Source organism: Bombyx mandarina, chromosome 22, assembly GCF_030267445.1.
Source record: "Bombyx mandarina strain Sakado chromosome 22, ASM3026744v2".
Lineage (NCBI taxonomy): Eukaryota > Metazoa > Arthropoda > Insecta > Lepidoptera > Bombycidae > Bombyx > Bombyx mandarina.
Genome location: NC_143228.1, coordinates 5,540,292 through 5,558,151, shown reverse-complemented (window position 1 = coordinate 5,558,151; position 17,860 = coordinate 5,540,292). Strand labels below are relative to the sequence as shown.

Below are 17,860 nucleotides of genomic sequence, written 5' to 3'. Positions count from 1 at the left end.
CAAAGCAGTTAAAATCAGAGTGTCCTGTTAAAAAAATATTAAGTGGACAGGGACAACCCTGTATTTGGATTCGCGAGAATAGTACATCTTCTATTAGCTACCACCTTATGATGGAAAATCTTTGATATGATTTATATTTCCTTTAACGATGTATCGTACTATATTAATCAAAGGAAAATGAATGATTTAAGAATGCTTTACAGCACGAGAATTATACATTAATAGTAAATTGAAATTTGCAAAGATTGCACAATATGCAAGCACGGATTCGAATAACCGGCTATACTTTTCAATGAGATTGGTTCGACTAAATGTTATTTGCTTAATGCTAATCTGCTATTTTGTATCAATTTATCAATACTGTTTAAAGTATTTCTTTCATAATACCAAACTTTTTGGTATTCGTTCCAATAAAAATAAATACCTATCTCTATTGAGCAGTTTCATTCAATCGCTAAACATAAAGACAATCTTAGAAGGTATCGTCTTCTGATAAAGTTAATTCCAAGAATTTTTCAATAAACCAACATAAAAATAGAGTAAGAACGCCACCGATTCCACCATCCATCACACGCGGCTCGCGCGCGTCGACTGAACGCACACCACGAAACGCCCGCCCAAAAAGTGAACAAGAAAATTTGAAAAGAGAACACTCCCATTGCGAGTCCGCCTACCGTAATTTCGACCAATGAGCGGCCGAGCCGGTCTGGTCGCGCCGAGCCGGCCCGAGGCGGGCCGATCTCGCGCGCTCACAACAAAAACTCACACGACTAGTTTAGTGTCGGGTTGCGTCCCAACCGCGTCGGATCACGTGTAGCGACGCACTTACACTTGCGCTTGCGCTTTCCACATTATTATTGTTATCAACGCTTAGTATACACGTACTGTTTGATCGTACTGTGATCTGTGATACAATTTAGTATTTTTAACGTTTAGTTTTCAACATTAAAATGGACACGCAAACGGAATGGAGCTGATGATAGAATTGTGTTATTATCCGTCAGTATTAACAGTGATAAATAGTGATAGTGATCGACATTGTGATACACAGATTTCGAGGACAATCAAGGTATCGATAGCTTTTATTCTCTTTATGTATCCGATTTTTTTTTTCTATAAAACATGAGTTAAAAACTCAAGTCTGATGCATACGAAAATTGAATCCACAATCAGCCTTTAAATTAATGTTAATGATTATTTTAATATTCAATTAGTGAAGCGAAATACGCTGTCCAATGTTTTAATTTGATTTACGACCGAACATATAACTCTCCGGCCCGCGCGGAGGTTTCTTAGTATTGTATTTGTGACAGATTAGCTCAAAACTTGTACTTTAATCGATACATAAAATCGATTGCTCAAAATTTCAAGGAAAATATATTCGAATTATAATTACATATATGCGAATTTTACGTTTGTTTGATATCAATACAAATGTCCAGACACAGTTTTGTTTCGGTTTATGGGCTTAGTTATTGAGAGGACATATCCGACGGCACACAGCATCGGACGCGTGCCGTTCGGACTACGACTATATATGTATATCTACATCTGCTATAAAAATAAAATAACACAATTTTTATGTTTGTTGGTTCCAACAATTTATCAAACAAAAATCATAAATGAATTGGTAAGCTAATGAAATTCAAAACGTCTCGTCGAAATTTTAATGTTCGATTATAATTTTTTTTTTCGATTCCGATAAATCAATATCGCGAATAACTCTTTCGTTTTTATTCAAAATTGTACATATAATTAATGTGTGAAAGAGGTTATATATAAAAAAAAATATGCTTCATATTTAAGATCTTATCACGGTGTAAAAGACATAAACGGGTTTAGATAACGTTATTTAATGATGATTGAAATATTTGTAGGCAATTTGTACTGATAAATATTAATTTATTAATAACTTATTGAAAATTATTGTAACTTAAAATGTATTGTTACGAATGTACTGTTGCAAATGATTTAGAGTCTAAATCTTTAGAATAACAAAATAATTTGGACGTTGTTTATGGCAATGTTAAAAACTACATCTTACTTAAAATCTAAACTCTTGAGCCTTAAAATATATAGGTAATCAGCTTATTTTTATGCAGAACAAGTTTCTCGTAAGAGCAGCTTTAAGCTGTCAAAACAATGTGCATTTAGATTTTTGTCTAGTTTCGCAACCGCCTAAATAGATTAAAAGATAAATATTTAAATGTACGATTGTATTCAAATGTTCTTATATATCGGATGATAAATTCTGGGATGCATTTCTAAAAGCATTATAATATGCTATATGTGTACGAAAAGCCTTCGAATTCAATTGTAGCTAACAACATCAGTAATGTCTGTTACGTATTTTAAATTTATTCTTTGTTTGAATTTCGAATTCGTTCGAGCCGACCAATCACTGTCAATATTACCTCCTTTCGTTTTCAAAATATTCGTCGGGCAGTTTTTGGCGGTAGGCGGCCATGATGCACGTTCGAAATTTGAATGCGGACCGAGATGCGCAAACGATTCTATCGATAAAACAAATACAATAAACTTTAGTATGTGTGTTTAATCGTTTCCGGTTCGGCTTATGTGCGTTCCATCCTGCCTCTTGTTTACAATTAATACATATTTATAATGAATTAACATAATCCATGTTTTCGAAGACAGCACCGTCGATTTTAAAGTTACAACCGCTTCTGATTAATTCGTTAGTCTACATTCTTAAGTAATTCGCTTTTTGTGTCAATATATTCATACAATAAAGAGAGGCAGCGTTCATAAATATTGAGTTTTATTGTAAGATGTTTATTTATATAGGTTAATCTATTAGAGTATAATTACCTTATAAAGTCTCATGATTATATACAAATTTCATGCAATTTATAAATATTTATACGTAGATATGCCCGTTTCTTGATCTCTGGGGTTTGACTGTAAGCGAGAAATGTATTCTAATTAGTTTCTATCAAATACTATCCGATTGATTTTATCTTAATAATGACGTATGGAAATTCGGAATTTGGTACATTATTTTGATTTTAGATTTAAACTGGAATATTTTAGATTATCACGTAAATGTTTAAAAAATAATAATAATAATTAGGATTTGAGATTAGTGAACTTTGTGTAAAACAATTTCGGTTCCTATCTAATTCTGTTGGTATGGATTGTATCTTATTATGCGCTTATGTATGTAGGAAGTACATTATATTATGTAGTTTTAAACAAATTTAGTCAAGTTAATCGGGTACGAGCATAATCTACAATAATTCAGTTGAACTTAATTAAAGTCGGCCAAGTACGAAATTAGGCCTATGTAGTCGAAAACTGACCCAAATAAACACTCATCAATTTATTTAGAATTCTATGTTCGAAATACTTCGCCATCATTGATTTAGGATAATTTAATAGCTTAACCGCCTAATATTTAAATTGTTTTTTCAATTAGGACCGACAACACAAAACTATTTAAGTACCGTTTAAGTACAACCTAAATCGGTAGTATAGTATATTGTGAGCCTTATAATCATGGGAAGTATACTAGTCTGCTTATTAATGCCGCGAAGAAGTATTCTCCTTTGAACGGTGGGACATTCGCTCCCTATACAGTTGAGAGTCTGACCGTATTACTGGTGGTAAGATGTATTGTGAGTGCGCACGGGTAGGTACCACTACCCCGCCTATTTCTGCCGTGAAACAGTAATGCGTTTCGGTTTGAAGAGTGGGGCAACCGTTGTAATTATACTGACACCTTAGGTAGGCAGCGGCTTGGTTCTGCCCCTGGCATTGCTGAAGTCCATGGGCGACGGTAACCACTCACCATCAGGTGGGCCGTATGCTCGTCTGCTTTCAAAGGCAATAAAAAAAACCTTAGAACTTATATCTCAAGGTGGGTGGCGCATTGTAGATGTCTATGGGTTCCAGTAACTACTTAATTGCTTAACACCAGGTGGACTGTGAGCTCGTACACCAATCTAAGCAATAAAAATAAAAAATAAAAAGTATTGCCCTGGGTGGGTTATCCCGGTAGCCGCTAATCTTCTGCCCATTAGACGGTGAGCTTCTCTGAGATTTTTTTTTGATGATCCATTTTACGTCATTTTACAATTATAGACTGAGCTTCGATAGTGCGAGTAGATTAATCTGCCATGTTATCTGATGTTGAGAAGTTATTCCCATTAAACAATTAATTAGCAAGGATCTATCGGGCTTTTCGAGTGCTTTAAAGTTTTCGTGGTAATGTACGACTGCAAGGACGACGTGATCAAACAGTAAGGTTAGTTTTAATTAATAAAATCGAAGAAAATACTGAAGTATTAATTATTAACCTTTGTCTTTTAAAAGGTTATTAGTTTGGTACAATATTATAATCCTAAACAAGCTTCTAAAAATGATTCATCCATTAGAACTATACTAAAAATAATATCGTATAATTTATATTTGATTTTACATTTGAAAGTTTTTATTTAGGCCATAAGATGTTCCTAAAGCGATTATCCTAATTGGGAGCCTCCGTTATCTCAAAAGAGCTGATAAAACCACGTGTCGTATTAATTAGTTTATCTTAAAGTCGCTTGTGTAATTACCGCTTTTATTGGTTCCTTTAAAAAAAACGACAAACAGCTTTTTCTCACGGCCCGATTTGTGATTTTCGTAACATCGAGTAAAATTATTTTAATATTCCATTAAACCAGAGCCCTTTCGGTGATAAAGAAACGTTAAAATTCAAATAACTACGCGTGTCTTTAAAAAAATATTCATTTTAAATTACTAGATTATTCCGTGTCAAAAAAAAAAAAGTTTTACAAAATTGTTGAAGACATAACCATTTGTCTTAGTTAAAATAATATAACCTATTGAAATATGATAAGTCAATAACAATTTATGCGCGACCAGAAATTCGGAGTGTAGTGTTAACACTTAAATATATATTTAATCGAAAAAAAAAAACACAACTATGTATAATCGTTTAGTGAAAGTAATATTCAAAATATTTAAATTTATAAAATAAAATGGTATATTTTTTATGTAGTTACAGATCATCAGTGGTTGAACAAGTTTTAATAGGTACTGTTTGAAAACCATGTAACTTGACACCGCGTGTCAGGGCAGTGAAATCGCTCAATTAATTTAAAAACGTGTATTATCAGATATAAAAATCAAATTAAACATTTTTATTGCGAATTAAATGTACTTAGAATTGTTTAGCGAGATTTACAAGCATGTAATTTACGTAACATACGTAAACAATATTAGCATACCCGAGTTTTTATTATAAAAACAATTTTTTACAAATATAAAAAAGGTTTTTTGTACCAAAAGATGACGAAAGCAAACATTCGGTGCTGGAGTTGGAATAAAGCTAATATTCTGTTGCGCTAAGTAAGAAATTAGTTATCTGTGAATACCAAACTAAACGAAAAGGGTTTTTGATTGCAGTTTCAAAATTTAATATCCATAATGATTAAAAAATGGTTAGTCCGTCAAATGACGTAAGGACAATTCGGATTTTTTTACGATAATTTCAAAAAAATTACTAAAATAGGGATAACATGAAAAGTCGTCAAGTAATTGATACTATTACTAACAGTAGGCCATTTGGTTAATATTACGTATAAGTTTTAACTTTTTCAAATTGTTTGTATTTTATTGAGTATTTTTTCTTTGATTCTCCTCCAATATCGATTCAGAATGTACACATGTACATTGCTACAATCGATTCCAATTCACCCAATAATATTTATAGAGTCGTAGATCATAAGGCGTCGGGCGTGAAAACACAATGTTTATCATTTATATCGATTTATTTTCAAATATCGATTATTTATAACGCGTCGTTGCACTACCGCGCGCGATTTTACAAACGATATTACTCGATAGGCCTACGTCGACATATCGATGTTTGATATTGATTTCATTGTGGCCAATCGGATGATTGGTGTTAGGACAACAAGTCTGGTAACTAGCTTTCGACTACTGAATAGCTTAAAACAAAGATTTATAATTTAATTACGGTCAGTTGGAATTTAAACTGTCAACAAATATAATATAACATTTCTAGGATTGGTTTATTAAAAAATGAACTTATCCGATAAATATATTATAATATATTTGCAATCGTTTACAAAATCAAACACACGGATATCTATGTATCTAATCGTAATTTGGTAAGAATGATACGCGGGCATAGACATTTACCGCGTTGTCTTCAAACCTTATTTGTAGTACCATATAATATATGCTTGGAGAGTGTTTTTTTATCATATTAGGTAATTTTTGCGAGGTGGTTCGATTAAACATGAAGACAGATTAATTCAATATAAAATAGAGTACAAAATATAGTATTGCGTATTAGAATTAAATTTAGTTTTTCTTTGATTATAGGTACGTGTCGTAAGTGTTTATTTAATGCATTTTATATGTCGTTAGATAAAACTTAAAAAAGTTATACACATAGAACCATTATGAGATCGCTATCTTTTGATAATGTAAATTTAAGCGGGAATATTTCTATCGATAAGCCGAAAAATATATTATGAAACACATATATTTTCAATCAAATAGTTTTAGAGGAAACATCTGTCCATATTTTGTTATCTTAAAGCTCAACTACTTTATCTGTTTTTTTTTTCAAATTTGTTATAAAATATTATTAATAGATGCACGCAATATGTTTAGAATTTTTGAAATGTTTTCGAAAAAATGATTCAGGAATATACCTTTTTTTTTAATTGCTTAGATGGGTGGACGAGCTCACAGCCCACCTGGTGTTGAGTGGTTACTGGAGCCCATAGACATCTACAACATAAATGCGCCACCCATCTTGAGATATAAGTTCTAAGATCTCAGCATAGTTACAACGGCTACCCTACCCTTCAGACCGAAACGCATTACTGCATCACGGCAGAAATAGGCGGTGTGGTGATTGATACCTACCCGCGCGGACTCCCAAGAGGTCCTCCCACCAGTAACAGAAATGCCTAAATGAAGCACGCAGATTTAATAAAGGCTCGCTCGCCATTTATTTAGAGGCAGTACTAAATGTATTTGGAAAGTTTTAAGCCAACCATATTTCTGTGACTTTTTTTTGAAATTTCATATACCTTATGAAATTTTTCGTATTCAGAGACACAGTTCCTTTTAACGGTAAATATTAATTAAGAATTTCAATTAGGTACATTAATGTATATTATGAAATTAAAATTAGTCTCCAGGAAACCAGTAAGCCTTGAAAGCTGCGAATTAGTAAAAAACAAAGATTATTTTGTTTTGTGGCCACCGCCGCGCCGCTTATCGCCCGCTTATCATACGACATTACGAGGAAATCATTCGAAATCAACGTAATTTGCGATAAAGCGTTCGATTTCTTTAAGTTTATCTACAAATCCGTTTTTTCAGTCGATTGCCAGATAGCGGTGTCGTCGGTTGTGATAGATCACAGAGACTGTACTGGTTTCATCACTATATTATCACGAGATCATCACGCAAGAGATTTCGTATTATTATCGTCTGGTGAGGTTTCTTTTTTTTAAATTATGTTAGACTAATGTTTATTAGGTTTTTTTTGTGGTTGTTTTCTTTCGATTTTCGATTGATACGATTATTTCGATGTACGTGGCCATTAGTGTTTCGTTTGTTTGTTGAGATTTTTTTCGTATCGTGTATACGTTCGAAGGTCACAGCACCACCTAGCCAACGGCAAGAGGTGGATGAGGAGAGCCGAAGACCGGTTTCAGTGGTGTGGTTTAGGAGAGGCCTATGTCCAGCAGGGGACGACTGGGGACTGATGATGACGATGTGTATACGTAAGATGTATTGTACCATAGAACTAAGACTTACAGCCGCTACTTATAGCGGTAGGCAGCGGCTTGGCTCTGCCCCTGGCATTGGTGGTAAACACTCCCCATCAGATGGGCCTTACGCTCGTCCGTCTACAATGGCGTCAATTTTATAATTTCTAAACTTAAATATGAGCCGTTGCTTCGGATATCTATTATTAATTTGTACCGTATATTTTTATATTGTAATTATACATTCCGCATGTGTGAATATGAATTTGCAGTATTTCCTTGATTAGCTCAATGCAAAGGCGATCACGTCCTTACGGATCCATCAGATCCAATAATTTTTGCATTAGACGCCTTCAACTCTAACGCTAAGAGCAGGCTTAGGGATATCGGTAACCGTACTCGTTGAATTCGACAAAGACTTCGACATGCAACCTAACCCAATCAGCCCGCTGAGGTTCTCACCGGATCCTCTCAGCGGGTCGCGGCTCTGATCTGTAGATTCATTCGCGAAGCAGTTGTTCTTGACTTCAGCTGTTAGCAAATCCCACCCCTCCTGGCTGAGCCTTTGCTTGCCCACATATCTTGGTGAAGCTGGAAAGGCCTCTGGGCTCTGGTAATTCCTCATTCATAAAAAAAGCAAAGGCGATGTTTCGTACTGGTTACTTCTTTAGTCCTCTACAAATATCAATAAAATTTCCTTTGACCCTTTTTTAGCTAAAATCCCGGCATTTGTTATATAATCACCAACGTCATTACTGTAGCAATGTCAGGGACACAATAACTCTGCACCAGAAGCTATTTTTTAAGCTTTAAAGACGAATATATTCCAACAATCGAGAAAAATTGAGAAAGACAATAGAGATTTTTGTCTCTATTTAATTATTTTGCTATGATTAAGGTAGAACTATAGTGACAGGTCACACAAGTCTATTTCTATGACAGTTAACTACACACATTGATATTAAAGATCAGTGTCCTTAAGCTCCAATAGACCGATGATGACATGTGAATCGCAAAATTTCAAAAATATTTCGTCCGAGTGCGATGAGTTTTCTTATGGCTGTTATCAGTAGTTCAAAAATAGCCCAGTGGGTTTCTCGCCGGATCTTCTCAGTGGGTCGCGACTACGATCCGGTAGTGTAATAGATTCTGCGAAGTTCTGCTCTTGCTAGGGCTAGTATTGGCAAATTTTCTCAGGTTGAGCCCATGAGCTCACCTACCCGCTCATAGGTTACCAGCGAATAGATACGGAAAAAAAGTAACAGAAATATGGTTGGCTTAGAACTTTCCGTATGTATATACAAATATACTTAGTACTGCCTATATATAAATGGCGGGCGAGCCTTTATTAAATCTGAGTGCTTCATTTAGGCATTTATTTTAGTGGTGGTAGGACCTCTTCTGAGTCCGCCCTGCCTATTTCTGCCGTGTAGCAGTAATGCGTTTCGGTTTGAAGGGTGGGGCAGCCGTTGTAAGCATACTGAGACCTTAGAACTTATATCTCAAGGTGGGTGGCGCATTTACGTTGTAGATGTCTACAGGCTCCAGTAACCACTTAACACCAGGTGGGCTGTGAGATCGTCCACCCATTTAGCAATAAAAAAATAAAATTAAGCGACGCTAACCACGAAGCGTAATCGGGCTTCAATACTTGATGTAAAAATTTCTTAGTACAAATTTACTGCGTGCCAGTGATAAGAGCACACGTGCTTTAATATCGTTTGACGCATTTTTGCCGATACCGGTCACAAGTGTGTTTGCGTCAAGCAAGACGCAAACGGGCCTTTATCTAATTGTGTTGCAGTCACTCCTGTGAGACGTGTTTTTAACACTCGCTTATTAGCTCCGAATGTGTTTTTTTATGTAATGGAACCTTCGACTGTCATTTTACATCGATTTCAAAGAAGTCCGTTGATGATAATTTACACACGCATCAAGGGCCGAAGAAAATACATTGATTTTGTTATTTTGCTGTAACTAGAGGTCCCGCAGTAGTCGAAATTCCACTATAATTTATTGGAATTGTAAGTTTGTACACTATTATGATTGTATTTTATACTTCTATAATAACAAATTTCGCCAAGACTACACTATAAAAAATATTAACAAAGACAAACCATATTCTATTCTCAATTTGACAACAGACGTCAAGAACAAAAGTTTGACAATAAATAGTATGCATGCGTGTGTGCGTCAAATACATGGTATGTAGTGTGTGTAATGTTTTCTTTATTGATTTAATGTATCTTTTATGCATTATTTAAAAAAAATATTAGCATTGTGCACTTCTTCTCTATATTCTCTATAAGTGTGGAAAATTTCATAGTCCTCCGTCCGCACAATTTTCGTAAAAAGGAATACAACGTTTTTGCTTCACGTATTAATATATAGATATCCAGACCGGCATCAACTGGATAAGAAAATTTGAAATGAACTGTAAATTCGTTTCGGTATTTGAGCATGTTTTGTTAGTTTTCAAACTACATGTACTTATTTTATTTGATACTTTATGGCGTTTAGGAATCAACGTAGGCAGCGGCTTCGCTCTGCCCCTGGCATTGCTGAAGTCCATGGGCGACGGTAACCACTCACCATTAGGTGGGCCGTATGCTCGTCTGCCTACGAGAGCATTAAAAAAATTGCTTTCTTTTACTCAAAACTGCTCTTATAATGGACAACTGCAGATGGGACAGAAAATTTCTACTTTAAAGGTCAAGATAGACATTTCGTGTACTTCTGTTCCCTTCTCTGAATGTATTTCTTTAGATTATTGAGAATTGTTTGTTTCTTACCATGAAAATGTCATGTCACTGATAAAGTACATAATATAGGGCATTTAGTATAAAATTAAGAATCAATTAAATTTAAGGAACCAAGAATTTATGGAATTTATTTTAAATGTCGCTTTTTTTTCGTTATAAGGCAACGAATTATTTGATATCTTAATAAATGAGTCAATTTCGCAATTTTTGAAATTGCTTTGTGGTGGCGTACAGGTAACAAAATTTCGTTGCCAAAGTAGGTATAATTTAGAACATTGCAACTATTTGGACAGTGATGAGTTCGCAGACCATCTGATGAACAGGTTATTAGAGACCACATACTATGTATCCACAGGTCGATATCACAATATGCTACGGATACCTTTAAGTTACCATCGAAACTTACATTCTCTAAATTCTTATTTTCTTACGGCAGTAAACATATAATACCTATGTAATTCAATGGCAGGTATAAAACTGTACATATTTCTAATTAAATCTCAAAATTCGAATAATTTTAAAAGTTCATAAACAAATAATTCCACAGATAACAAAAAAAATCAAATGTTGTCCATAAAGAGACTAAGTCCCGATTAATCGATGATGATAGATAATCGATATTATCTTTACGACAACATCTAACTTACCTGCTATCTTATCAAAATTTTATAATTAATTGATTCTCGATAAAACTTCGCAACACACTAGCATATCAACAGTTTAATTATAAAAAATAATCACCTTCAAAGTGATTCTAGGCTTTTAATGTAATCGATAAGTCTTTTTTATTTAATACTTTAATTCAATATTGACTTGATAACGCAATAATTTGTTCATCTACCTATAGTAAAATTATAAAGTTTTATTTTTGTTTTCTATTCTTTTTCATCAGTACTTTCATTATCATTACAATATTATTCAGGCATCTCGCACTTAATTACTGTTTTCTAGGTATTTATGGGTTGCGAAAATCAAATTTATGAGATAAAGTAGTTTACTATAAAGAGAACACGGATTTCTTTGTAGCTACTAGTAATAAAACTTCAATTGGTTTCGTTCGCAGATCTAAATTAAGCGTTATATAACAGTGTTCGACATTGTTAGGTAGGTACTAAATTAAATACAGATGCAACATTTATATTCTATGGACATACAGTTTCACACAGACGAGTGACCAACAATGAAGTCTTATTCAAATTATTTTAAATGTAATTTGTATTTGGTAACGAATAGGTATGCACACACACGGATTTGGGTGCATTTAAATTTACTTCAGTGTTTTTTTGCATAATTTGAGAACGCCTGGACCGATTGGGCTATTTTAAAGCTATAAAAAACTTCATAGACCGAAGAAGTTATATAGAAAACGACAAAATTTAATAAATGTACGGAAAATTGTAATAATTGTTTTGTAACAAAGCAAAAATATTTATCTACATTCCTTCTAACATCAAGTATGTATTTATTATTAACATATCTTAAATTAAAATATGCATCAATTTTTGTTTGTTTGCTTCGAATTGTGTTTGGAAGGTTTTCATTAACAATGTATTTTTGTAACGTCGGAACAAAAATGTGGTTAGCCACATTTATTAAAATAAAAAAAAAACAGCAAAAAGGTCACGATTCGTGTTTCTTTTGATCCTTGGCTCCAAAATCACTAAATATATTATTTTTGTTTGTTAAAAGACATAAAATTATCAAACATCGCTCGAATATATAAAATTGAATGAAAATTTGTGTTCTAAAACTTGAATAAGCGAATTAAAATTGTTTTATATTAGTATATAAATAGTAGAAGACTGATTTATTTAGAGCGCAGCCATTGAAAATAGATATATAAACTTATATTCGGCTTGTTCAATATAACCATAGTTCATTGATGAGACAAGAATCTAGTTTTTTACGACATCTTTGATTGCGTTTACGCAAACAATCGTAGCTACTAACTATAGATTTAAGGCACAGATATGTTAGCGGTTTTAGTAGTAATAAAAATCACGGTCCCGTTGACTAAGAACATTTAATGCGCAGTTATCGCACATAGCGTCGGAGTCGAGTGTTGTTCGCGCCCTATCAGCTAATCAAATTGGGAGCGTATCGATATCGCGGACGTCTCTGATAACGCAACGCTATTATCTTAATTGATTGTCTCTTTTTTTGACAAAGTAGCGGCAAATTTTCTTTGATGTATCGTAACCTAATGTGACAATAGTTGAGAAAGAGCTACCGTATCTATTCTATACTAATATATAAGTATAAACAATCTACAGTGGTTTTTACGGATGTTCCGTTATAACTACTGAATCATGCATCCGATTGACTTGAAACTTGGTATCCATGTAGAAAATACATGTACTTAATGGATAGGCTAATATTAATATGAGTGTTGGATTCCCTACACCAGTTTTGCGGGGACGTTAATGATGAGAATGTTTGTTGGGGTGTAAAATAATAATGTTAATTTTAAATTCCCAGCGAAGCGGACGAGTACCTAGTACCTAATATGTATTGTTTAAATCAGCTAACTTGCTTAAAATTAATTAGTTACTCTGATGTTTTTATTGCAGGTACGAACAATATGAACTCGCTTCGTAGTACAAAAGCAATGTGAGGCTGGTTTGAAAGTAAATCCGTGCAATATGCCAAGACTGAGCTCGATCGCTTTCGTCTAGTGATTGAGCGAACCCGGACTGAACTATTGACTGCTGGAGATGCGGATAGGAGAGTGGACTTACAGTGCGTGTGTATAAAAGCGATGCATGGTGTGTGAGATCGGTGCCGCGGTCATGGACATGAGCGGAGAGGGCGGCGGCGCGGGGGCGAGCGCGCTGCAGCAGCGGTGGTACGAGAGCCGCCTTAACGGCAGCCCGGCCGCCGGCGACGTCAACGCGGAGACCAATGGAGACGGCTTCTTCCATTCTCCGCTCGAAGGGGGCCACCATAGCCGCGCCCGCTACTACCATCAACAGATGCACGCCCCCTACTCGGCCGCTGTCGGTTCGCATGGTAAGCTCTTATCATTTTATTACCTAAATCCCTTTTCACAGGATGTGTTTAATTGCCTAATAATTCATGTACCTTTAAGATACGCCATTTAAATAAAAAAAATATCCAAGAAATGGATGTCATAACAATTAAGTATTTCAAATGAACCCCTAATTCCAAGACAGAAATTGTCAGAATTAAGCAAATCGGTCCCACCGACGGTAGGCAGGCCGGTCGGTCCGCGTTATCGCACATCAGGCGATATCTCTCCAAAAACTCCACAATTAATTCAACGGACCTAACCAGTCAAAATCGCCATTCTGTAAGGTGACAGCTTAGGTAAACACGATCTAAAATGGGCCTCGCTCGTAAAAGAAAAAAAAATGATTCCATACTTTTTGTTTTTTCTTTTGAGGTTTAAATTTTATGGCCGCCATAAAGTTTTCCGTGGAGACAGGTGGCTCTTCTTTATATTTTAACTACTCGCCGGGGTGCGTACAAAAGTTCGTCTACAGCGAGGCCTTTAGGGACTAGATTGGCATGTGGTCGATGCGAGGACGATTAAAATTTATTTAGCGGTCCGTCGGTAGTGATGCGACACTTAAGAAACTGTGTCATTTCTCGGAATCGGAACCGGGAATTGATTTCGTCGCGTTCACAGCAGTTATGTGTTGTAGTTTATGCGGGGGACGAGTCCGGACCGGGCCCGGCGATGCTTTGGCCTTTCGATATGTTTGTAAAGCAACTCTGTTATCGTGTCCGGTCGATTCTCGATGCGGCTTCTTGTTGCCCTGATTGTATCTGAAACCGGTAAATTCGTCAGCTCGACAAACGCCGTCCTTTCGATTAGTTTACTTAGGCATCTACATATAAAATTATGTGAAACATTGATTACCGAATAATAAATTTAAAATGTTGGTAATGTAATATCTTTGATCTTAATTTTGGTGCCGTGTTTTTTTTGTTGAAAGCGCATTCTTTTCTTGATGTTGTGTATGACTTTTCAGTAATCTAGATTAACCATTTTCGGGTAATCTGATGAGATAAGGCATTGACAAGTTCAAATGACAGGAGTTGCATTCATTTCTACTTTGATTTCGCTGTGGACATGAGGAGTTATGACTGATTACGTATTAAGCTTGAAGAACCGGTTTTCTATATATTAGAAATTATTGACATAGAACGTTCGATCACTAAGTTAATTCAATAGACGATACAATAAGCATCTTTAGCTTATTGTTTCGTGTAAATCAATATTTTTATTTTTCCAAATCTTATGTTTTGTTTGAAATAATTTTATGAAGAATCATCTCATTAGAGAGGATATTTTTAAGAAATGAAACAAAGTTTTCCAAGTTTTATCGTTTTTTTTGTTGTGTCGACTATATCTTAATTAATTCATATTATAATACACCAAAGGACCAATTATTTTTCCTTCCTTTCTTCTTGTTTGGACTTTTTGGTCCCCAATGTCCGCCATAGTTTGGACTTCGGCGTTGAAACGAGTATAAGTTTAAAATTAAAATAACTCTGACGCGTTGACTTCAATGTCTTGAAGCTACGTGTCGTTCGAGTGTCAACCGATCACGGGTTACATTGACAGCTCGGTTGCCATGGCGACGACTGGGTAACGCGACACCGCGGTCCTCCGATTTGACGCGTCCAATTATTTACTACCCGCGTGACGATTGATGTTACTCTTAAAATTATTTATTCATTTACGTATACGAATCGGCTTTCGTCGTCGTTATCATGTCTCTCGTATCCGTGATTCATTACAATTACTAACTTGAGAAGTTTACGTTACCTACACGATTTTTTTCTTAGGGCATTTACAGAATTTTATAAAATCACCTATTTTGTTAAGTCCACTCTCTTGGACAAAACAAAAATCATCGAACGATCATACAAAAAGACACGTAGGTTCGTAATAATTTTTTCCTAAAGTCTACAGGGTATTGTAAATGTCTTTTTTCAATTACCACATTCTCGGGATAAATTGAAACTGACAAAACAAGGTAGAGTGAATTCAGCTCATCACTACGCTGTGCACTCCTTGACTGAGCATTCGTTTTGTTAATAACTTCGTATGCTATAAAAGAAAAACTAACTAGACAAAAGTACAGCGTAAATTGGTTTCTATTTCGTTCGTATTAAGGCTGAGATCGTTGTTTATTGTGTACTGCAGGCAAAATTGATTGGCAGTACGTCTGGCTCATCACTACGCAAACTTCGATTTCTTATCCTTTTTGTAAACCGTTTTTAAACACACATTAATCTGTTTTGTTTTCAATGAGAACTGAAGTTGGAATGCTTGATTTTATTAAATATATTTTATTACCTACCTACCAAGTAAATTAATTATCATGTTTAATGATATGACTTTGATACTTTGAGGACTGTTTTTGTTAATTTCTTTTTACAGCATCGGACGTTGTTGCCTTTTATAAAAGGTGAATTTTCAGAAATTTCCCACGAATATCAGAATATCATTAAGGTGTATTAACGTAAGCATTAAAAAAAAACTGTTAGTTCGTGTCGTTGTATACGCCAAAACTTAACTTTTATTATCGCAAAATTAATACCCCCTGTTGTTTAACTGAAAATAATTATAATCGCTGCACCCATTCGTAACATCCTGTGCATTTATTTTAATTTACCCTTCGGTTTGTACGTGCAACATTGCTCATTGCGTGTGCGTGAATTTGTACAAGAGTGTGTGGACCACTGAGCTGTGATTGGTGAAAATAATGTACACGGGCGGGGCGTGCGTGTACGCACGACGCGACGTCGCCTCTCACGCACACCGACCGCCTCTGGTGTTCGTTGCGATGTTGCCAACAAACGCTAATTATTTTTCCTATTCAATTTGCAATCTCGTGTACTTTACGAACAATTGTTTGAACAAATATACGTATGAGGAATATAGGATATTTTAGGAAACATTTAGGGACCTTCCCTTCAAAGTTTCGTTGTTTTTTTAAATACAAATATGTACTTTAAAATAGTCGCTTATGTTGATTGTGGTTAATAAATATATGAAGAATACTCGTATAAGGGACATTTAAGGAGACTATTTTGGACTATTTCGGACTTTCCTTTAAAAGTTTCGCTTTTAAAAAAAATAGAAATGCTTCAAAATATTCATTTACTTTGATTGTGACCATTAATGAATTCTTAATGAAATGTTTTTTAATTATTATTTTTTATAGGTATATTGGAATCGTTAGTATAATTCTGGAATCGTTCGGTTAACGTTAATTATGATGTTGGTCATAAAATTAAAATACAGCTCTGAATGATTGCTATGAATTAATTAATAATCAAATCGCCGTAGGGAAACTCAATCCATATTTATTTATCGCGTAGAATTAAATTTATTACCGAATAAAACAAAAAAAAACTTTTGCTATAAAATTCGACATTAAAACTGTTGATCTATGTGCCGGACTAAATTTATGCTTAATGGCGTTAACAGGTAGGATGTCAGTAGGTACTCACCCATGTAGGCTATAGAATGTTCTAGAACTAGATTATTCATAAATTTTTTTATTTATTTTTTATTGCTTAGATGGGTGGACGAGCTCACACTCCACCTGGTCTTAAGTGGTTACTGGAGCCCATAGACATCTACAACGTAAATGCACCACCCACCTTGAGACATAAGTTCTAAGGTCTCAGGTATAGTTACAACGGCTGCCCCACCCTTCAAACCGAAACGCATTATTGCTTCACGGCAGAAATAAGCAGGGTGGTGGTACCTACCCGCGCGGACTCACAAGAGGTCCTACCACCAGTAAACTTTCAGAGTTAAACATTATCGGACACTAAAGTTGCAATAATGTTATTAAAGCATTATTAAAACGAAATAAAATAATGGTATTTCATATAAATACCGAAATATACTAGAACAAGTCGGAAGAGTAATTTAAAAACAAATAGTGACGGAACTGTTATATAATTAATTAGCGACCCGCCCTCGCTTCGCTTCGGAAACATTAAAACACACATGAAATCAAAAAAAAAATAAAAAAAAAATAAAAAAAATTAGCCTATGTTCATCAGGGACAATGTCGGCTTCTAATGGAAAAAGATTTTTTCAAATCGGTCCAGTAGTTTCGGAGCCTATTCGAAACAAACAAACAAACAAATCTTTCCTCTTTATAATATTAGTATAGATTATTTTGTTCTGAATTTGAATTCATCATTAGTGATTATAAAGTTAGTAGTCAGTTTCGCGGGTCGTAGAAATAATTGAACCTACTTTTACGGTTTAATCTTGCGTTTATTCTTTGCAATGTTTCGAACACTGTACAATTTTCGTGGTCATGG

At 34.8% G+C, this 17,860-nt stretch overlaps 1 protein-coding gene across 5 annotated transcripts in view; it reads left to right on the top strand.

Moving 5' to 3' along the window:
• The first annotated feature begins 771 nt into the window (after nt 1-771).
• grn (GATA binding protein grain) overlaps nt 772-17,860 on the top strand; it is a 113,416-nt gene continuing 96,327 nt past the window's right edge. For 4 of the 5 annotated variants that reach the window (XM_089736823.1, XM_089736822.1, XM_028183898.2 and 1 more), the window contains exons 1-2: nt 772-1,069; nt 13,111-13,549. In XM_089736823.1, the coding sequence (XP_089592949.1) occupies nt 13,303-13,549 (247 nt within the window). In that variant the 5' untranslated portion in view covers nt 772-1,069; nt 13,111-13,302. Of the gene's footprint in view, nt 1,070-7,369; nt 7,501-13,110; nt 13,550-17,860 lie in introns of those variants that run through there. The other variant, XM_089736821.1, reaches the window with a different exon arrangement.